At 33.3% G+C, this 23,058-nt stretch overlaps 1 protein-coding gene and 1 long non-coding RNA gene across 2 annotated transcripts; both read left to right on the top strand.

Annotated features, from left to right (window-relative positions):
* Positions 1-1,179: 1,179 nt before the first annotated feature.
* Positions 1,180-2,658, top strand: LOC128178371 (uncharacterized). The gene is made up of 3 exons (XR_008242946.1): positions 1,180-1,556; positions 2,189-2,244; positions 2,416-2,658. It is a non-coding gene; the product is annotated as an uncharacterized LOC128178371 (long non-coding RNA).
* A 3,897-nt stretch (positions 2,659-6,555) lies between these two features.
* LOC128177487 (homeobox protein MSH-A-like) lies at positions 6,556-21,783 on the top strand. Its single transcript, XM_052844204.1, has 3 exons — positions 6,556-7,056; positions 12,701-12,870; positions 19,654-21,783. The coding sequence occupies exons 1-3, from the start codon at positions 6,594-6,596 to the stop codon at positions 19,858-19,860; spliced, it is 840 nt and encodes a 279-aa protein (XP_052700164.1). The 5' UTR covers positions 6,556-6,593; the 3' UTR covers positions 19,861-21,783.
* The last annotated feature ends 1,275 nt before the right edge of the window (positions 21,784-23,058 follow it).

Below are 23,058 nucleotides of genomic sequence, written 5' to 3' on the forward strand. Positions count from 1 at the left end.
TTGTGAAGTAAATTAAGGCTAAATATTTCAATGCGTTGACAGTTTTCACACATGACGTTGGTGTTAGCTTGTTCTGATTTTCGTTTCGTTTTCATTATTTATGCTTTGTAACCTGGGAACTATCGTCTGTATTTCGTGATTTTTACGTATCAAATAAAACAGAGACTACGGTAAATCAAACAGTTAACAGTTTACCTGCGCAAATTAAGCAAAATCTGATGTAGGGGTACTGAAGTTCAATTAATTCTATCGGTAATTCGGCATTATCGTTTGCGTAATGGTAGATTAATGCAATAGGTTTTGTTGAGATGCTCGGCATTTTCTCGAGTTTATTCAGTTTAAATAGAGTTTGATATCGCTGACGAAAATATGTAGGTATATACATGTATTCATTTCGAAAAAATAAATTGTGTTCTTTATTTGTTATACATGTAGTGCATGTTTCTTGTGTTTAATTGTTACCCTACAATTTCTATTTACTAACCATATTTGAGTGTTAAGCTTCGAATTATAAGCAAGATACAGAGATTTGCTCACAATGTTTGTACACAGATCTTAAAAGCTAAAGATTAAAAAAGTAAAAAAATTGTAAATATTTATTACGAAAATTGTCAAAGTCTGTTCTTCCAGAAACCAACTTATTGAATGGTAAACTGAACCTTTTGAGCTCACCTGAGGGTGGGGCCACAATGGGGGGGGGGGTCGAAGTTTAACAAATGAATATATAGAGTAAATCTTTAAAAATCTTCTTCTCAGAAACTAATCGGCCAGGAAAGCTGAAACTTGTTTGGAAGCATCCTCAGGTAGTGTAGATTCAAAGTTGTGAAAATCATGACCCCCGGGGGTAGGTTGGGGCCACAATGGGGGGTCGAAGTTTAACATATGAATATAACAAGAGGCCCAGGGGCCACATCGCTCACCTGAGCAACAATTGCCTTAATTCATTACAGTATCAAAATATCTTGACAACTGAGTACAGTAGATCTTGCTAAAAAAAATTGAAAATCTGCCAATTTTTATCCACCTCTTATTTTTTGGTAAATACCAAGCCCCTTTTGTTGTTGTACCTCTAAGATTTTTCTCTATTCCTATATACCCCCCCCCCCCCCCCCATTTCGTGGCCCCAGTATTCTCTAGGGAATCATGGTTTCATCAAACTTAAATCTACCTTTAACTCAGCTATGTTAAGGAAGGTCTAAGAATTCTACCACGTGTGATTTAGAAAAATTTGCATAAGCCCCGCCCCTTATTCATGAGATTTTACGAGATATGGGTATTTCGGTAATTAACAAACATCTACCAAAATGAATATGATTAATGATTGGGTTTGAATGGTTCAAGAAAGGTGTACTGAAATAAAATCATAAACTATTCTTTATATCTCGCGAAATCATGAAATTCCTAAGTCGTCTGATGACGTGTCGAGGTTGACTACGTCACACCGGCGCTTGCAGCTGTGATCAGAATAAACATGTGGACTTCAGTGATATATCTCGGAATTTAACTCGTTTACAACCAGCGTGGACAAAAATCGGCATAGGATTCAACTGAACAAGGTATGATTTATCTGTACTTCCCCTAGATATTGTTTTATTTACCTAATATTGTTGGATGGAACGGAAACGAAGTGAAATTCCTCGGCTTCGATTTTGTTTACTTGTTTACATTTGTTTTTCATGTAATATTGTGTTCAAACATCAGTTTGGTGACTCAGTCAGGCAAAGTAATTGTTCTGCATTTCGCTAGTTTTGATCATAAAGAGCATTGAGGCTCATTGTAGCTTTTTACTGGTCTCATATCGCGATAATATTAGATCGCATTTCCTCCATGTTCAAAGTACACAATAAAAAGTCCATGGCCAAACACTGTATGTGCTAGCACTACAAAGATTACTGTGAGGATCTGGAATAATTATAGACAAGATTGTAATGTTGTTTAAGTAAATCGAAATGTGTTATTTTATTCAGTTTTCTTTTATGAAGATCTAATTAATTTTATTTAAGACAAAATTAAAGTGTGTTCAAACTGAATTTCCACACATTTTAGAGAATAAACATTTGATTATGCCTGTTGTAATATCACTGACATTGAAACCGCCATTAATATGCCCAATAATAGAGTATTGTTTCATTTTCATGTTATCTTTAACACAATAGCTAGCTATTTATGACACATTATTCATTTTCAGGGTTACTTAGGCAGTAGATGGTCCACTGAAAACACTTGTTGGGATGTTGATAAAAAGTAGGTACTATATAAATATTTCTTTTACTCACTAACTTCAACTTCATGTGTAGTTTGTTGTTTTTAAATATCATTTTGATAATGATACTAATGTAACCTATTATAATAATTTGCATTGATATCTAATCTATTGAAATGAAATTTGGAATTGATATATATTCATCATTTCAGGTATTGGTTTTCTGATCAACTGGACTACCTCCTAATATCAAAAAGACAGAAGAGAAGAACATGTAGTGTGCAAGAAGAATTGTCAATTTCCATAAATTCCACATTATGACTGAAAAATACTAAAAATCAGAAAACACTAGTCTTGTTGAACAGTTTGTCACAGAAAATCAATCTCTATAGTATTTGTAAAGTTGATTATTAAAATAAATTCTTGGTTATATTGATATATTGTTTCTTCTTGCTTTCTTTAATTAGTACTAAAATATCAATTATAATACAAGTAAATCTGATTATACATTAAAAGAATTTATTCACCAGCATAGTAACATAAATCATTATGAAACATAAATGTGTAAATTACAAACTCATCACTTACACCCCCCCCCCCCCCCCCCCCCCCCCAAATAGAGGCAACTGATGAAATTATTTTCTTCCAATTTCAAAATTTTGTAATGATGATTGGTGTGAACAGAAACAAAATTTTAACATTATTTTAGTGAAATTCACAGCGTTTAATTATTTTAAGAATGAAAATTAAAATCATGATCTTATTCAGTATTGCGTTTGAATTTCACGCAAATGACGCTGAAAGTGAAATGGGTCAGATAAAATGCAGTAGTGCAAGGGCATACACTTGATCAAATATATTGAAAATTTCCATGTCTTACCATTGTATCCCCATTATATCAAAAAGTGCTGGGAGCTGTATGAAATCGCTACGCATTTGATATAAATAAGCGTTAATTGCGGGAAATCCCTGTAAATTGCTGTTCATACACTGTTTACATTGAATTTAATAATTGTTCTTACTTGAATATTTTAAGCTCCCAGCACTTTTCGAAATTTTGAAGGTTCATTTTACAAGTTAGAAACAGAAATAACTATATTTGTTTATGTTATGCCCTTGCACTTTGCATTTTTTCGTATTATTCCTGGTTCATCTATTTTTAGCAGTATCACGTGACAGGGTATTCCCAAGAGACTCAAAAATTGCTCATGCGATAACAAATTATTTAATTTGTATAATCGATAAAATATCACTTTGTTTAACAATTTTTTGGAGTAGAATACCAAGATTGTTCAAAGGCTAACATTTCATGTGATAAATATCGCTATTCTTTTAAGGACGCCCTTAACATAGCTGAGAATCCCATAACCTGTGCTTTCACACTAAGTACTGAGTTTTGGACCAAAAACTTTCCCAGAATATTTTTAAAGATTTTCTCTATATATTCCTACGTATAAATTCAAACCGCCATCACGGTCCCGCCCTACCACTAGTGATTTTGCAAACTTGAATTTACACTACCCGAGGATGCCTCTACACAAGTTTAAGCTTTTCTGGCCAAATAGTCTTTAAAAAGAAGATTTTGAAAGATTTTCTCTATATATTCCTAAGTAAGATTTCATCCCCAATTGTGGCCTCACCCTACCCCTGGACTATTATTTAAACAAACTTGAATCTATATGATCTGGGGATGCCTCCACTCAAATTTGGGCTTTCCTGGCCTAATACTTTTGAGAAGAAGACTTTTAAAGATTTTCTCTCTATATAAAAATGTATCCCCCATTGTGGCCCTGCCCTACCCCCAGGAACCATGATTTGAACAAACTTGAATCTACATTATCTGAGGATGGTTACATGCCAATTTGAGATTTCTTGGCCAAATAGTTATTAAAAGAAATTTTTAAAAAGATTTTCTCTTTATACTCTTATATAAAAATTGATCCCCCAATTGTGGCCCCACCCTACACCCGGGGACTATGATTTGAAGAAACGTGAATCTACACTACCTGAGGATGCTTCCATTTTAATTTGAGCCTATCTGGCCTAATAGTTTTTGAGAATAAGATTTTTAAAGATTTTCTCTATATATATTCCTATGTAAAACCTGATCCCCCAATTGTGGCCCCACCCTACCCCCGGGGATCATGATTTGAACAGACTTGAATCTACACTACCTGAGGATGCTTCCATTTTAATTTGAGCTTTTCTGGCCAAATTGTTTTTGAGAAGAGGATTTTTAAAGATTTTCTCTATATATTCCTATTTAAAACATGATCCCCCTATTGTGGCCCCACCCTACCCCCGGGGACTATGATTTAAACAAACTTGAATCTACACTACCTGCGGATGCTTCCACTCAAAGTTGAGCTTTCCTGACCCAGTAGTTTTTGAGAAGAGGATTTTTAAAGATTTTCTCTATATATTCCTATGTTAAACTTGATCCCCCAATTGTGGCCCCATCCTACACCCGGGGACCATGATTTGAACAAACTTATATCTACATTTCCTGAGCATGCTTCCAATTTAATTTGAGCTTTTCTGGCCTAATAGTTTTTGAGAAGAAGATTCTTAAAGATTTTCTCTATATATTCCTATGTTAAACTTGATCCCCCAATTGTGGCCCCACCCTACCCCCGGGAACCATGATTTGAACAATTTTGAATCTACACTACCTAATGATGCTTCCATTTAAATTTGAGCTTTCCTGGCCTGATAGTTTTTGAGAAGAAGATTTTTAAAGATTTTCTCTATATATTCCTATGTAAAACTTGATCCCCCTCTTGATGCCCCTCCCTACCCCCGGGGACCATGATTTGAACAAACGTGAATCTACACTACGTGAGGATGCCTCCACACAAGTTTAAGCGTTTCCGGCTGAATAGTTTTTGAGAAGAAGATTTTTGAAAAATACCAACAAATTTTTAATAATTCTCAATTATCTCCCCTTTAAAAAGGGCGTGGCACTTCATTTGAACAAACTTGAATCCCCTTCACCTAGTGGTGCTTTGTGCCAAATTTGGTTGAAATCTGTCCAGTGGTTCTTGAGAAGAAGATGAAAATGTGAAAAGTTAACAACGACAACGACGACAACGACAACGACGACAACGACAGACAACGGACAAATTGTGATCAGAAAAGCTCACTTGAGCCTTTGGCTCAGGTGAGCTAAAAAGTAAATCTTTAAAAATCTTCTTCTCAGAAACTAATTGGCCAGGAAAGCTGAGACTTGTGTGGAAGCATCCTCAGGTAGTGTAGATTCCAAGTTGTGAAAATCATGACCCCCGGGGGTAGGGTGGGTCCACAATGGGGATCAAAGTTTTACATAGGAATATATAAAGTAAATCTTCAAAAATCTTCTTCTCAGAAACTAATCAGCCAGGAAAGGTGACATTTGTGTGGATTCATCCTCAGGTAGTGAAGATTCAAAGTTGTGAAAATCATGACCCCCGAGGGTAGGGTGGGGCCACAATGGGGGATCGAAGTTTAACATAGGAATTTATACAGTAAATCTTTAAAAATCTTCTTCTCAGAAACTAATCCGCCGGCAAAGCTGGAACTTGTGTGGAAGCATCCTCAGGTAGTGTAGATTCAAAGTTGTGGTAATAATAACCCCTGGGGGTAGGTTGGGGCCACAATGGCGGGTCGAAGTTTAACATATGATTATATAGAGTAAATCTTTAAAAATCTTCTTCTCAGAAACCAGCCAGGAAAACTGAAACTTGTGTGGAAGCATCCTCAGGTAGTGTAGATTCAAAGTTGTGAAAATCATGACCCCTGGGGGTAGGTTTGGGCCACAATGGGAGGTCGATGTTTTACATAGGAATAAACAGAGTAAATCTTTAAAAATCTTCTTCTCAGAAACTAATCAGCCAGGAAAGCTGAAATTTGAGTGAAAGCATCCTCAGGTAGTGTAGATTCAGAGTTGTGAAAATAATGATCCCCAGGGTAGGGTGGGGCCACAATGGGGGGGGGGGAGGGGTCAAAGTTTAACAAAAGATATAGGGTAAATCTTTAAAAATCTTCTCAGAAACTAATCAGCCAGATGATTCTTTATAATTGTAGCTCGATGACAAAGACAGTCTTTTACAGAATGCATTACTGAAAAAGATATTGGAGAAAATGCACGGAGTATAAGACATATGGCTTTTGCTGTTTAAAAGCTCTATTTACTTAAACAGTTGAATATTATACGAGGAAATCGTAAAATGACTCTGGCTCAGGTGTTCGTTGTTTGTTCTTAATGTCATTGCATTGTTTATTAATCTTGGTGAAATTAGAGGTGAGACCGTACTGCGTGTGACGCGCATGCCTGCCCATTGGTAATCATCTATTTTTTTATACTGGAAACGGAACGCCCTCTTTGGCTATAAATCTACCCCGAGTTAGTTTGATGAAGCGTCTTTTTATGATATCAAGATTGCTCTATCTGTCCATTATTTACCCAAACAGACTACAGACCATTAGTGTTTTTCCTATGGATATGCTAGCTTCTTTTTTTGCTTCCAACTACGCGTTATATGCCAATGACCCGCGTCATTTCGGTATGTGGTTCCCCGCCACTTCCCATCAACCTACACCATACTCGGCACTGATTCATCCCTATCCCTCCACTGATGGGAGACACCTTATTAAAACACCGCCAGAGAGAATAGAAAGTCGCAAAAAAGAAACAAAAACTGAAACGGTCAATTTTTCTATAGAAAATATTCTACGGGATAAATCATCTACTAAGGAGGACGATCAGCAGAGTCTGTTTGACACCACTACTGCAGATAATCCAGAGAAGGAAGATGACACAACCACACAATTTTCCTGGCTTCAGTGCACGAGATACAAGCCGCCAAAACTACCGCGTAAGTTCTTTGGGGTATTTGATTTTGCTTCGCTAAATTGCGTTTAAAGGGAAAGGATGTATAATTTTGGTTTATCAATTGGTGTTCGCAAAAAAAAATCCTCGATGCTCTTATGCTTCTCAGTTAAGGAATTCAATGTTCACCATATTATATACCATGATAAAAGGAAAGGTTTATCTAATGATTCACCCAAAATTCTTTGATGTTTACATCATGCAGTTAAATTTTATTAGAAAAGCGTAAATATATTTACAGAAATGTTCTACATTTATTTTATTTTTTATTAGATCGTTTAACTAACCTTGATTTTGTTGTTATAAAAGAAAAACACTAAGAAATTCCAAACTAAAATTTATACTTTAGCGCATTTGAGAATATGTGCCTCCCCTATCCACCCTGTCCCTAGAGATAGATTAATAGTAGTTATCCCTCTGTTCATTTGCAGCACTTTTTTAAATTTAACTTTCAACAATCGTCAAAATTTAATTTGGTTTATTTCATAATCATAAAATTTGTTACCAAAAGTATTTGGTACTTGATTTACTCTGTAGGAAGTATTTTTTGAAATATATAAATACACAGAAAAGGATTGACCAGTGGGCAATATGCCTGTATCATATAAATGTTCTCTCCTATAGTCCAGTCATTATTAAAACATTGCTTTGTACACACAAGACATTGTCAGACATTTTGAATTCGTTATTAGATAGTAATGTCATAAATAATGTAAGAAATAGGTACAAAAAAGGAGAAAAGTAAAGAATAGTTTTAATAAATATTTTTTTAAAGTTTTTTTAAATAGATAAAATAAACAGAAACACTCTAACGAATTTCATTTCAATGACCTTTCATTATAACTACAGTTTTTAAAAACCAGTGTAATAGTGAATAAAGTATAACATTTTTAATACAGGTTATGTATGGTCATATATGTTGAGAGAGAGAGAGAGAGAGTTTCGTCAGCAATTCAGCAAAATTCGATAATAATGGCCATCCGCAATTTGTCGTTTACTATTTTGTCAATGGTATTTTCATCGGAAAACCTGATATCTATATCAAACGATTCTTTGAAAACAAACTTTTACACTGACATTTAAATTCTTCATTACTGCGCTCTCTTAGTTGTCAGGTTATCAAAATTCTACTTGTAGGAGATGTCATATGACTATACATACTTGTGTATCGAAATGTCGAGAGGATCTTCACAATTAATTAATTTTCCTCAATTAGTAAGGAACATTAATTATCTTATGGTCTTGTCGACTAATGTTTATCAATACACCAAAATTCGTCTATCCAATGGAGCCCCTACCCCAAAAGCGGCAGAGGGTTTTGTTTTCTTGAAATCAAAAATTATTTACAATGTATAATAAAATGTTGATATATTTTTTAATGGTCTTATCATGGTTATATAAATTTGTTAACCTCTATCATTGTGATATTTTCAAACCAATGATTTTATGAATACTGACCCCACTAGAACAGGAGTTTGGGAAGTCAACAAGACACCTATCACGAACAGTTGCAATCCTACCAGGGACTAAACAAAAAGCCAAAATTGATATTCAATTGTCTTTACAAATGCTTGTCTCATCTACATTGGGGAAATCAGAGTTTTAATTTAACTATCGGTATATAGAAAATTTTCGATAAGAAATTAATAGATAGTTTTAAATTGACGTATTTGCGACACCTGATAAAAAATTCTCCAAAGGCCAGCATAAAAGCCAACTTTACCAACATCAAAATTGGAATTTTAAGTATTTCCAACTTTAATTTCTAGTTTTAATTGTGGAAACTCAACTTGTATGTTGCAGTTCTTATACTATTTTTCCTAAAGGTGTTGAAGATAAAATGGAAATATTCAAGAATTTGATGTAAAGTTCTTCTATATGCAACATTTTACATATAATAAAGCAAAGTGGATCAATACCTGGAAACTCCATATCAACTTTAACAAGACCATAAAATGAATTTGAAAATAGTTACACAAATATATGTCAGATTTCATGCTTTATTAAAGGGGAATCCTCAGCTGCTTTCTTGAAACAAAAATGAGTTGATGTTAAAATCAAGAATAAGAATTTTCTTGAAAACTGCTGATTTTTGTTTCAAACATCTTTTTGAAAAAAAAATTTGTGTGTGTGTGGGGGGGGGGGCATGAATACCCTCAAAATTTAAGAACGATTGCTTGCACAGGTTGACCGAATGCGGATCCAAATCAATTGTTTTGCTTGGTTCGAATCCCGGAACGATTGGTATTTATATACATGTACATATTTTTATGCGTATTAAAAGGTAATATATTGATAGTATTAGAAATAATAAATGTCAGAATAAAGTTATTAAGAACTTTTTAGTGTATATGTAATATTTTGCACATGTGCTTAATTCAACGTTATTTGCTGTGTACAGGGTATACCCGCTATGTTACATGTAATATACTGTAGTTATCTATGTACATATGTAGCTGTGTCTATATTTATATTTGACTCTTCGTATTTAAAAGATGTTATAGGATACCTCCACATTGTGGCATACTTTCTTTTTAAAAATAAACAATAAAATCAAGTATTATTTCAGAAATTTGTTCTTTATCAAAATTGTTACTTAACAGCCTAGAGCAATGGGTTAGAACGTAAACTACGAATCTATAAATCAGTTCGAATCCTGTTGTGGCTCTAGAAAATTTACCTTTCTAAAAAATTTAAAATACACTTTGGGGTCAAATATTGTAAAATCTGAAAATTTAGAAACAATAAAAGTATTTTATTTACAATGTATTTTTATCCACATTGATATCGACAGGGTGTCCCATACCATCTTAAAAGTCCCTCTCGCGTTTAGGAAATAATCCCGCTTTTCTGCAACACACTCTTTTAAATGTTAGAGTAAACTTGTTATTTTAAAGTCATACTACTACAGAAATATTATATTTTATTTACACCAACTGGATTTTTTACCCTTAAAACAAAATAGAATTAACTGTTGATATAAGAGGTGGCAATATCAAATCACAATTACCCAGTATAAATATACATGTACACATCTCACCAGTCCTTTAAATCTTCATTCAAACCCATTATTTATAGGAATATTTTAGGAATGCATATATTCTTGCTTGTATTCAAAAGCTTTTTTGAACACAATAGATTTCTTTTAGATAAGGGAAGAAAATACTTGGAAGATGTAAGTATATCTTGATGAATTTTTTTTCTAGCATTGGTAGTGAGTTTTTCAGAGGTCATATATAGATTTTCAATTTTAGATGATCCGTCTTGTGGTTTTTACACGCATAAAAACATTGTATTATATTAGTTTACGTATGTTAAAACTCGTTGTGACCATACATTCATGTTGCAAACTTCAAAATCAAAGTAGATCCTTTTAAGATAGAAGTCGGAAACTCCACGTTGATGTTGGAATTTCCAAGAAAATCGTTGATATTTCAAAGATTTAAGGTTTTCGACTTTAGTTGTCATTGTCCATGCTTTTGCGCAATCATGTAAAACACCATGTTTTACAATTGTTTTAAAAAAAATGTTTTATACCAATTATTAAATCAAACACAATAATAAAATGCAGATTTTTTTGGAGAGACTTTTCAGGAAAATTTTATTTTTTTCTCGTCATTGTGTGGATCAACATCGTCATTGTGCTTTATGACGTTATGATAAAACTTCATATGGTCACGTGTTTTAAAGTATTGACATTAAAGAAAAGATGTACGCAATAGAAATTTTACGGACAGAAATATTTTAGTTAATATTTTTCCTAATTTTTGAATGAATCCATTGTTTTAATCTACGTTTTTTATACTCCACGTAAATAGCAAAATTTGGTACATTTTGATATCATGAGATGACCTCTTTTAAAATCTAAATGATAGCATTTTGTGTTTCTTACATATATTTTGTGTTTCTTCTATATGAGGTATAAAATGGAGTTACTAATCACACATTAACATTTAAGAAAAAATCTATTGTAGTATTTTATAGTCTGCTTCGAAGTGCGGAAAATAGCAATTAATGTTGGCATTTTGGGGTTGATTTTTTCTAACTTTTAAACGCTTCTGAAGGCCTTCACATCCCACACATAAACACATTCGTTATTTCGGCAAACTACTGCAAATATTGAATTTACATCATTCTTTGATAAAATGGATTATCATTATTCGATATTTTCATAACTTATTCATAAGTTAAATAAATATCACAGTATTTTGACTTCTTCTTTTTGTTGTCTTTAAACATATTTTCTCGCTAAAATAAAGCAGCAAATCTCTAGGGTAAATCGTAATGCCCAAATGTATGTATCCCCAGTAATACAGCGTATGGCATCTGTTAAAGGAGACTCGGGCGAGATGTATGATTTTTAATGGCTGAATCTTCCGTTTGGCGTTCTATACGCATTTCCTTCGGAGGAAATTAAGCCATAAATGGCTTTATATAAAATATTTAATGAATAACTGTTATGCTTTAATTTGTGTCTTTACACGCATTTAATACATTATTATCTTTCCTTCTTTTATGTTTCAATTTTTCTGTCTCCGGTAAATGATGTTTCATAAGGAATCTACCTGGAATATTAATTTCCCCAAGGCAAATCGCTAACTAATTAGATAAAGAGATCTTGTATCCCAGCGTATAATCAGAGCCATTAAACTTTCCGTGAATCTATTGTGTTTTTATCAACAACAAATTACACAGAAATATCTTGAGGAGGAATTTTGGATCAACCTATACAAATTTTTTCTCTTGATGGAAAATTAACCTAAATTTGACAGATGGGAAGGTGTGAGAAGGAATTGCTACCTCAATGGACGTCAGCTTCTTCTCTATAATAAAGGATTGGTGGACTGAGAGGAAATCATTTCTTCTATTTTAGGTCATTTAATCTTAGACTTAGATCCATACACAATCTCTCTCTCTCTCTCTCTCTCTCTCTCTCTCTCTCTCTCTCTCTCTCTCTCTCTCTCTCTCTCTCTCTCTCTGTGACGCCAAGTTGCGTTCGCGTTCCCTCAGCGTGTTCATGGCGTTGTTAAATTCTTGGAATCGCCGTAGGATCGCAGTAAAATTAAGAAAAAATGTACAATTTTATTTGAAATTTTTACAAGTGAAGAAGTCACGGCGTCCTGACGGCGACCGAGGCGTTTCTATGGAGCTCCTACAGCGTGTAACTGCGTTTTCACAGAGTCCTACATGGCGATTGACTGCGCTCTCGCTGAGTATCCGCCGAGCGCCAATGACGTGCAAAGAGTTTTTACCTCGTGTCCATGGCGTGTAGATGCGCGCTGACTGCGTGCATACGACGTTCTCTACTTATTGGTAGTTAATGTTAATTAGTAAAATTGTATAGGAATTGATATGTATATAAGGACGCAGCGGGATCGTCATGAGGACGCAGATTCAGGGTTTTAAAGATGACGTTAGACTCAAAGAACACTTGGCTATTTCTTTACTCTAACGTACTGATGTACATTAACAATAATTTAGTTACTTGCTAAATGCTATCTTTGATTATTCAACGCTGGTTTTGTATTTTTTCTACAATATCACTATCTTCATATCCTGCATGAATCACCAAAGAGAGCATTTTATTGTTAAGTATTAACACGCAATGTACTCCACTTTTCTTTGCCTAGGTCTCAAAAAGAAAGATGGAATGAAAAAAAGAAAACTAGGCAGAAATCCTCGTGTACCATTTACCCAACATCAGGTGGCTGTTTTGGAACACAAGTTTCGTCGGACTCATTACCTTAGTAGCATGGATGTGGCCGAGCTTTCAACAGCACTCAGTCTCACAGAAAACAGAGTAAGTTCTGTTTCAGCAACAATGTGCAACACAGGCACGTAGCATCGTTACTGAAAGTGTGTGTGTGGGGGGTGGGGTGGCAATTTCATCCAAAAAATCCTGACAAGCAAAATATTAAAAATAAAAAATTCTCAAAAATCCTAATCCATAGCGTACTTTTAACTTCGTTTTTAAAACACCAATTTCATTTTAATATGCTCCCAAAAAAGTGGGAGTCGGGGAACTCTATGTTAATCCCCTCTGATGCTACGTGCCTCCACCAGGTCACCAAGTCTTAATTTTACACTTGTTCTTCAAATGCGTAAATCCGACTTCAAGAGCTATATAAATGTTACGATGATTCGAAAAATATTATACATGTATCTTATACATAATAAAACTTAGGGTTTCTATTTCTATCTTCAAGTATTGGGAAGATATTTTAACAATATTATTTTCCGAACAGACCAAAAATATCTAGTACAGAGCCAAATTTGCGTTATTTTGTTGGTTAAATCAGCATTAAAATAAAATTGCAAGGCTTTTTTAGCCTTTAATAAACTCTAAGTATTTTAGTATTTTTCTGCAAATCACACGTGTGGATATGCATGCACTAAATATCTCGAGAATATTTTATTCTACCCAACTTTTATCACAAATCTCAACGCAACATCGTTTATGGAATTATTATTTTTTTTTCTCTAAGGTTTGTTAGATTCCATCTTCGTATTTGATTTAATTATATGTCTCTCTAAGAACTTTTATTGAATCCTGACCCTTTTGATATGTAATTGTCCATATTTTGATGGAATTAGACTGAATAGATAATTCATTTATTTATAGAATCCTATTGTGAAGGAAATATTTTATTCCGTTAGATAGGTTTAGAAAAGGTTGCACCGCTATTTCAAACTGTTTTTAAAGGTTTTAAAAGGTACGTTAAAAACTATGAACATAACTGACACAAAGACATGTATTAATATCTTCGTGTTTCACAAAGAACTATTTCGACCTCTGTGCAGTCACCAATCCGATTAATCGGGCATCGTAGCTAAAGCCACCGTTTACACAGTGAGTCCTGCTAGAAAAAGAAGAAAAAACCCCAAATTCTAACGAAAGTAGTTCATTTATTCTAAATTTCATACCCATACTGTATGTGGTCCAAAATTGCAATTTTGCCATTATTTCATTTATTTATTTTCAGAATTAATTTATTCTCAATAAAAAAAAACAACAACCAAAAACCCCCAAAATTGATAAAGTATTGCAATCTGTGCGACTTTTGACGCTGTTCGGTTTTTCTCTATATTTGAAGGTGGGCGTATACATGTATAATAATATTTACATTTTCCAGTGTTTTTGTGTAAGATAACACTACAAATCGATTTTGTAATGTGAAATCCACTAAATTTCATTAAAATGACTTTTTAAATATCAAATAGTACAATTGCTGAAAAAGATATAATATATAAATATTAGTAGAAAGGAATCAATCTTTAAATATTATGAGGTGATCAAATACGGTCGGGGTGATCGAATCTATCGTAACGCCCCTCGGGCTTTATTGGGTTTGGTTATCCCGTACCGTATTCCATCACCTCATAATACTCAAAGATTTATTTCTAATTTCTTAAGCAATTGTGATTTGTCTGTCTACAGCCTGGGACAAGTATATAATGTCTATACACATGTATTCGTATATAGGTCATTGCTACAACAAACACTTTTATTTTAAGAACGCCATTTTTATGGCATTTTAATTCCATCAAGAATAAGAGCCCTGTGTATAGATGAAGGAAAATTCTAAAGCTAAAATATTTGGATTTTTTCTTTACTAAATGTTAGTTTATGGCCAAAAATATCACCAGTACTTGTAGATTATGACTTTTTGCAAATAAACTAAAAAATGCCTGGACCAGGAGTAATTGATTAGATCTTTGGTATTTCAACACATATGGGGTGATGTCCGAAAGCTTTAATTGAATTTTAACTGATAAGTAATCAATGTGAAATGAATTAAAACCCAGTGGAAACTGTGGGGCGAGTTAACCATCGGGCAGATACTTTGGATCTGATAAATCATGTTCAAATAATGCAAACGAATATGCATACACTAGCGTTTTGTTTTTTTTTTTCAATTTCATACATTTTATACTCCGACAGATTGGCAGTAAACCTTATGGTAACTTGAGCATTAATTTGTAAATGCTGGGTTTTTTCTTCATCAATTCTTATTTGGGACAGTGATAACAATTATATTAGAATTTGACCCAAAGAACATTTAAAGATACGACGCACTAACTACCCATTCACTGATTAAAAATACATGTAAGTTATATTTTCCAGTCATGGTCAGCTGCAACAAAAAGAGTCAAGGCCACGGACATGTATACATTAACTATTTTAGATTTTTTTGTTGATTTTTATTTCAATTCTAAAGAATAGGTTAAGAAAGTAATTAAGAAAATTTTCGGACACAGTATATAAAAGCATGAACAAAACAGTATGCTTCCAAGTTCCAACATTGTATCAAATGAATGTGTAAATCTTATGAATAAACAAATCAAACGTTGAGCATAAAAATTTAAAAGTTTAAGATTATTATTATTCATCGATAAAATTACCCGGCTACCCATGGCACTGACAGGTATGAGTAACGTATTATACATAGGTATCTCTATAGACTCTATCAGACTCAGACTGCACTGGTTTTCTCTTATCTAACTTTCCTAGACAGACTGCAAAATTTGTATATTCAGCTTTTATGTGCAGACAATCTATCCTGTATAAAAATAACAATGTGTAAACTTATTATTTGTATACTCATGTCTATAAAGTGACATATAGGTCCGATGGGCCGGGTGTTTATTCATTAAGGTATTATATAATATACATGTATCTTTATTTGTTTATAAAACACATGTCACTATAATAAATCATTAACTTATTTACTCTATATAAAATTTCCGTCACCTAAGGACGGTGCATGCCGACCCTGTGAAATTATGTTTAATTGTGCAACATTTCATTGTCTCTAGAACCGTCCCTGGCTGTCTATTCACGCACAATTTCTTTCGATGATATACTTAAGACCGATGACCATTTGTTAACCATCAAATACATCTTGCACACTTACTAGTTCAAAAACTTGTAAAAATTAGATTAAACCAATGAAATCATTGATAACAAACCAAAATAAACAATCCCTTTCAAAGGATTGTAAATGCTTTGTCATAATTTATGCAACACAAAGGCAAACTTTTACAAGAAATAATACAATGCACCTTGAAAATCCTACAATAGAAATCAAATTTTTACAAATCCCCAAAAAATGTAAAATAATAATTGGAAAGCTGTATAAATGGAATTTATACAATACAGATAAAAAGTTATACAATACAAAAGGCATTTACAGATCCATAGTTTTGCCATTGATCATGCAAAGACTCGGTCTCTAGATGTTTTCACATCACGTTTTCCTTAATTATTCGATAGTCATGTAAACCATAAGGGTCAAAAGGGTTTGTTCCCGTTTTGCACACATTTGAAAATTATGTATCGAAAAAATGTGTGCGAAACGGGAATTTGATCACAACATAATTCACACCTATCGTTATAAATATATGTACTGTATTTACGGGGATTTGCATTGCAAACGGCATCAAATATTCAAATGATAATTTTAATAATTCCGAATTAATAAAGTATATCAATATTAAATGCATATTATCCAATTATAAATTACCGGTTCTTGCAAATTTCCATGGGTAAAAAGAAAAATCTTGGATTTTTATTCTGTGAATGCAATTGCATTCATTTCAGTAAGTACATCATTTTTTTAATCGTAAAAAAGTGACGAAAAAGAGAATACAAAGTATAATCCTGTTCTTAAACATAGCAGTAAAGTACATGTAATTAGAAATTGAAAAAAAATGTAAACCGCCAAAAAAATGTAGGCTACTTCTCAAAGAATGCATTGTGTGACCATTGCTTTTTACGACTCTAAGACAATATTTCAAAAGCATTTCAGGCAAGTATTGTGGTTTAATTAGAGTAATAAATTATTGCAGAGTAGCTTTGTACGTTAATTCATACGACTACCGAGTAAAGTAATAGGTTCATATTTTCATCAACATTGCGAAATTGGTAAAACGGTGACGGAAATAAGCAATTTCACTGCATTAAAGCGGAGACTCGGACAGATTTATTACAAATTTAATATTTATAGCGTTGTGTTTTAGGTGAAATATAACTAATATTGTGTTACTGATTTCTTTCGGTAAAGTAAAGCTCTGTAGAGTAACAGTTAATGAGTCAAACTCGGCAATATAGTTGCTGTAATAAAAATGATAAAAAGCACCGAGATTTACAATGAGATCAATATTAAGATATCTGAAAAGAAATATCTCCTTTTTCTGCAATCTTAAAATAACAAGGTACAATGAGAGAATCTGTGGCTAAGCTAATTGCAATAACGAGAGAGAGAGAGAGAGAGAGAGAGAGAGAGAGAGAGAGAGAGAGAGAGAGAGAGAGAGAGAGACTCTACTTGTGTATGAGTATTTCGCACTGTGTTTGACTCTGTTGGCATGTAAAATGCCGAACAAACGTTGAACAGACTTAATGAAAAAGGCATTATCAAACCAACAAGATATTTCAAAGAAAATCGCGCATCTTTCAATGAGTTTCATTTTACGACTTATCATAAAAGGAGTATATATTCTCGCTATCTATAGTGTCAATTATCGACGTTAAATTGCAAATATGAAAGCTTTCTGTTTTTCTAATGTGTCAAGAAAATCACATAAAACAGTATTACTGTTATTGATTGCTCTTTGATGTGTTTTGATAGAAATTCAAGGATATCAAAATATCTGCTTATTACCTCTTTGATTATATGATAACCATAATAGACGAATTGATACTGCTTGGAAGAATCATGTCACAAGTACTGCTTTATTAATTTCCCTTTCTTTTTTGTGAGTCTGACAGGGGTTTTTTTATGACTAATGACGAGAGAGAGAGAGAGAGAGAGAGAGAGAGAGAGAGAGAGAGAGAGAGAGAGAGAGAGAGCAATGTGGAAGGAAGTGTTTTAAAAGTCATATACATCAACAAGCAATTTTACAGGAAATTCCGGCGTTAGACAATAATGAATGACTACTAATCTTAACGATCTGTCTTTGTTAATATGTGTCGCCCTCTCCAAAATCCAACCCCAAAGTCTGCTGCAAACCCTTCAATTTAAACACTGTATTTTCACGCTTTACTCTTTCATTAGATTTAGTAAACCAGTATATTAGACGATTTAAATGTCAACAAAATCTTGAAATTATAAGACGCGCTCCAATCATTTATGTAATTTGATGGTTCTGTCTTTGGCAGCCGCCATCCGACAAAATGTCGCTCTGAATGGCTTTGAATGGTCAACATTTTTGACCATCGTCAACTCCTTAGGTGGTCCGATGTTTAATGCTGTCATTAAATAATTGAGTTACTTAAATTTCAGACATTTTTGTTTGCAAGTCATTCGCAGATCAAGAAATTGCCGTGTATATTGCAAAAAAATTAAGTCCAGGTTCCACTGTACGTGCTGCGAATTACTGATTCTTGTTTTGAGGTTACTGATTTCAATCGGTATTGCCTTAATTCTTTTTCTATGCTTTTTTGAACAATTTTGTTGTTGTTGAAAATTTCACATTAATTTCTTTAATGATTCATAAATTATTCTATTTGAAAAAATTAACACTTTAATAGAATTGTTTGTATGTATACCGGTTTTTGTTTTGTTCAGCAGATTATTCATGCATGTGACATTGCCAATAAAAAAGTCGTAGTTATGCATATTGTGACTGTCAAAATCTCTCTCTCTCTCTCTCTCTCTCTCTCTCTCTCTCTCTCTCTCTCTCTCTCTGGTATAGCAGAAGATTCTACGTTGACGCTATTCCTTTTTTTTGTTTAATTTTGAAGTTGTGCTATTTACAGAAACACTTGCAATTCGTATTCCTAGCTCTGAGACTTTGCTTTTAGCAAAGCCAGGCTAAAAAATGATGGTTGGTATGAAGTACACAAATAGCTTGAAATCACCAATTTGTTCCTCTGATACACAAATATTAATAGGAGGGAAAAAAGAATGAAAAAACGATGATATAATTATACTACATCGTGAGAGGAAGTACATATTACATGTGTATAAAATTTTTGAATTTTAAGATTTTAAGATGATTAAACTTTTGGTTTTACAGACCCCCCCCCCCAAAAAAAAAATAAAAAAATTTAATGTTATTGTTTAAGCAGAGAATTTGAAAATTATTTTCTCTTTAATAATAGTGAATGAGATTCAATACAAATTTTAAATGGAATAAAATAACTGATTTCTCTCTTGTATATTCTAAGCTAATATGTAAATTATCACTAAAACGTCACAAAGGCTTGTTATCTCACCTTGAAACTATTTCAACCAGCGAGGTGGAAAAGGAGGTGAAAAGTAATAATAGAGGCTGATGTCGAGGTGTTCAATATACTATCATTTACGGATATTTGTCTATTAAATTAGGAATAATCGGATAGCATTTCAACACCTGACTTCTCCATCATTTTACAATTTATCTATTCAACATACTGATGACACCTTTCCATATAATTAAGAGAAAATGACTTTAATACGCACCACATCCTTAAACACTAATTGAATGGGTATACGCCTAGGTGGTAAATAAAGACGTCAACAAACCGACTTAATGTCATTTCGCGGTTCCTGTTAATTATGTACATTATTGGTTAGTATTGATGTTTGACCTTCCTTTAAAGGTAAAGATATGGTTCCAGAACAGAAGAGCGAGAGAGAGGCGGGACCGGGAGGCAATACAAAGAAACCAAACCATTCAACCCTCATCCTCCGAGACAATCGGTCCCACAGAGTGGCCATATCCAGTATCTCGCCCAAACAGCACACAGTGTGGGGAGTCTTTACACGACACCCGTTCTGTATTTTCTCTTATTTCAACCTCAAATTAACTCTTCTTTGTCCTCCCTTTAATACTTGTATGCAGATGGCGAACGTCACAGGCTGTAGAAAAATTATACAGGCTAACTTTTATAATTGCTACATTGTTAGCAAATTGATGAGATAGAATGAAATGACAGCAGGAAGTCGTGATTACTACGATAAACTGTAATAACATGTATACATAGTCATTTGTGGGTATTTCGAATCACATCGCGTTTCGTGTTTTCGAAAGTTTGAAGTTTTTTCTTTGTAATGTACGAAACATCAAGATATGGAAGTACCAAAAATTCATCATGAACAATATATGTTATCTATATAAGTCATCATGATCAATCTATAAGTTGTCTATATACGAAATTGAAAATCCTCTATGCTATACGCTATCCTCAATAGAGAAATTTTGAAAACTAAAAACGCTGTTTCTCATTTATCATGTAGCCTTGATCATTGAAGAAAATTGACAAAAAACATGTTCATCATAAGCTTTCAAAAACTGTAGATTTTTCTGTCTTTTTTGTTTGTTTGTTTTTTTTTTTACAAAATCAATCAAAAGTAGGCCTAATTAATTGCATTTCAACTTCCTTCTGTTTGGGGTATTTCAAATCACTTGTGTACACAGTGAAGGCGCCCGCACATATAAGGGCTTACCCCACATGTTTGTTGAATATGTTTTGTTGATTTGTTTTTGCTTAATATGTTCAGTTCAGTTTATTTTCATCCAAACCCATTGAATGTGTTTACACGTGCACAATATCATTGTGGAGGAAAAACAGAAAATAAATGGGGTGAACAAACCATATGATTAGTTTTTAATCTAATTTAAACATTTTTATTATGCATCACATTAACGGATGGTTATAAACAGGTATTACATCTTCCAATTATTATTCGCTCTATTTCTTACGGAAACGTATATAGTTAATTCATAGCTCAATAGAAACAGCCAGACTGAAATCGACACGACCGTTTATCGATTGGTATATATTTACATCTTCCAATTATTATTCGCTCTATTTCTTACGAAAACTTATAGTTAATTCATAGCTCAATAGAAACAGCCAGACTGAAACCGACACGACCGTTTATCGATTGGTCGAAATATACAGCGGCTGAAACTGACAAGAAAACTGAGAGGACTGAAAAGGACACACCCTGTTTATCGGTTGGTCGAAACCTACTGCGACCTAAGAAAAATCTATGTAAGTTTTTTTCTGCAATGATCGCTACCTTCATCAGGTCGAGACCACTAGATTTTGTGAAGTCGGCATAAATTTGCATACAAAATTAGCTATCTGTTTACTTTTATTGACAAACCAATCAGGTGAATGAGTTGCAAGGCTTTGTGGGCTACTACAAGTTTCAGTGTATACAAAGCATATTGAAAATATATACCATTTTGAATTGTTCTTTGGAAACTCATTTTCAATTTTTTTTTCAGAATTAATGAAATAAATATATTAAATCATGTTGATCTTTCATTTCTATGCGCATATTTGAAAAATATTGCCTATGAGGCCTTATATCAAACCTATTTTAATACCCCATTGTTAAAGTTCAAGAGAGGTACGTCCTATTTTATTAGAAGCATGAGTACGTTTTTCACGTGATGCCTCAGGTTTGGGACAACATTAGTAGAATTTTGAAATTTTCTTCAGGGACACTCATCAGAATGCTTAGTGTACAAAATACTACATGATCCATAACTTGTACTTCTGTATTTGTATATTTGTTCATTACTACTATCGTGGCTATTTACGCATGTTAAAAATGTACAATTACCTGCATTTATAAACAATTATGCAGTTTTTCCTTATCAAAATTTGCTTGTACTTGTATGTGTATGTATGCCAATCTATTGACACTGATCGATTTTTGAAGCATCAATTGATAAATTAAAACAACAGTATTTTTCAATGTGAGCATGGAATAAAGTCTACAGTACGTAATCTTTCCTTTTTTTTTACCTTCTAAAGTAAAAACCAACTTGTACGATTTTTCCGGTAAGCAATTATATATTGTGTGTAAAACAGCCACAAACCACGTGTATGTGTTGAAAAGTAAACACGTTGTATACCGTCATGCTTTGCGACTCATTCAATGGATTGGAGAACCTGTTTGACGTAAATTGTCACATGTATAATGCTATCCATATAAGGTAGTGTACCCGACCTGTTCATCACCCGCAATAATCATCAAAGGAAGCATTTCATGGTTCAAATAAATCCTCTCCGATGATTAAATTTCGTAATAAACATAAAAACTTTTCTTTATTTCCTACTTTTACAGGAAGGTGATGATTAGAAGTTCTTTTCGATAATATTTCCATAATTTACTGGGTAACAATAATAGGTAGCGTTTACATGCCAAGTAGTGTCCTTTCCGATATATTTCATTTTATTAAAAAGTAGTCATGTTGTATAATTTATTTGATAAAATGAAATATATCGGAAAGGACAGTAGTGCTTTTAACAGTGTTGTGGATATTAAAATAGAACTTAGTGTATATGGTGACGGATCGATTAATTCTGGTTTCTGCACTTATCATCTGTGTTTTACAGATACATGTAGCATGAACAAGCTATATTTAAGCGATGCATCATTCAATTTAAAATAGCCAACACAATGAACTGAAGTAATGCTTTCTTTAGTAGTAGCTAGATGTCTTTTTTGGTTGGGAGAGAAAGACAGAGAGAGAAAAAAATGAAATGGAGTTGTCTTTCTTTTTTTCCCGGTAAATCAAACTGAGACGAGCACATGGTGTACATCATATTGATACCCAGATAAATAGGAATAAGTAAAGTGTATATATATCACATATGAAATAAAGGTAAATGTATAAACACAATCATAAATATAAGGAATCGTTAAATAACGGAAAAACGATTTTCTGATTTGTATGTGTGTCATCTTCGCTAGCCAAGGGTTTTCGGTCCACTTTGCTCCCCATAAGGTCACATACCACTATTTATACGCAAGTAGTTCCATTCTAAAAATGTATGTATTATTTCAAAAATTCCTAGGGGTACCAAATGGTCGAATTTGGTTCCTTTTATGGCATGGATGGAAAGAAGAAGGTTTGAAAAAAAATACAGGCAGGAAAAAATTTAGAAAAATTATCTTTACAGGCGCAATAGAAAGGGTGTAAAGAGGCCAATGTTTACACAAATTCCAAAGCGAAAGTGAATTTTTCATGGTAGGGGTTATTT

This window comes from Crassostrea angulata, chromosome 3 (assembly GCF_025612915.1).
Source record: "Crassostrea angulata isolate pt1a10 chromosome 3, ASM2561291v2, whole genome shotgun sequence".
In the NCBI taxonomy this organism is placed as follows: Eukaryota; Metazoa; Mollusca; class Bivalvia; order Ostreida; family Ostreidae; genus Magallana; species Magallana angulata.

Bases quoted from the DNA above. Each gene is read 5' to 3' on its own strand.
- LOC128177487 (XM_052844204.1), top strand. From the start codon at position 6,594: ATGAAGCGTCTTTTTATGATATCAAGATTGCTCTATCTGTCCATTATT. The intron at 7,057-12,700 runs GTAAGTTCTTTG...TTCTTTGCCTAG, and splicing joins CAAGCCGCCAAAACTACCGC to GTCTCAAAAAGAAAGATGGA. The intron at 12,871-19,653 runs GTAAGTTCTGTT...CTTCCTTTAAAG, and splicing joins TCAGTCTCACAGAAAACAGA to GTAAAGATATGGTTCCAGAA.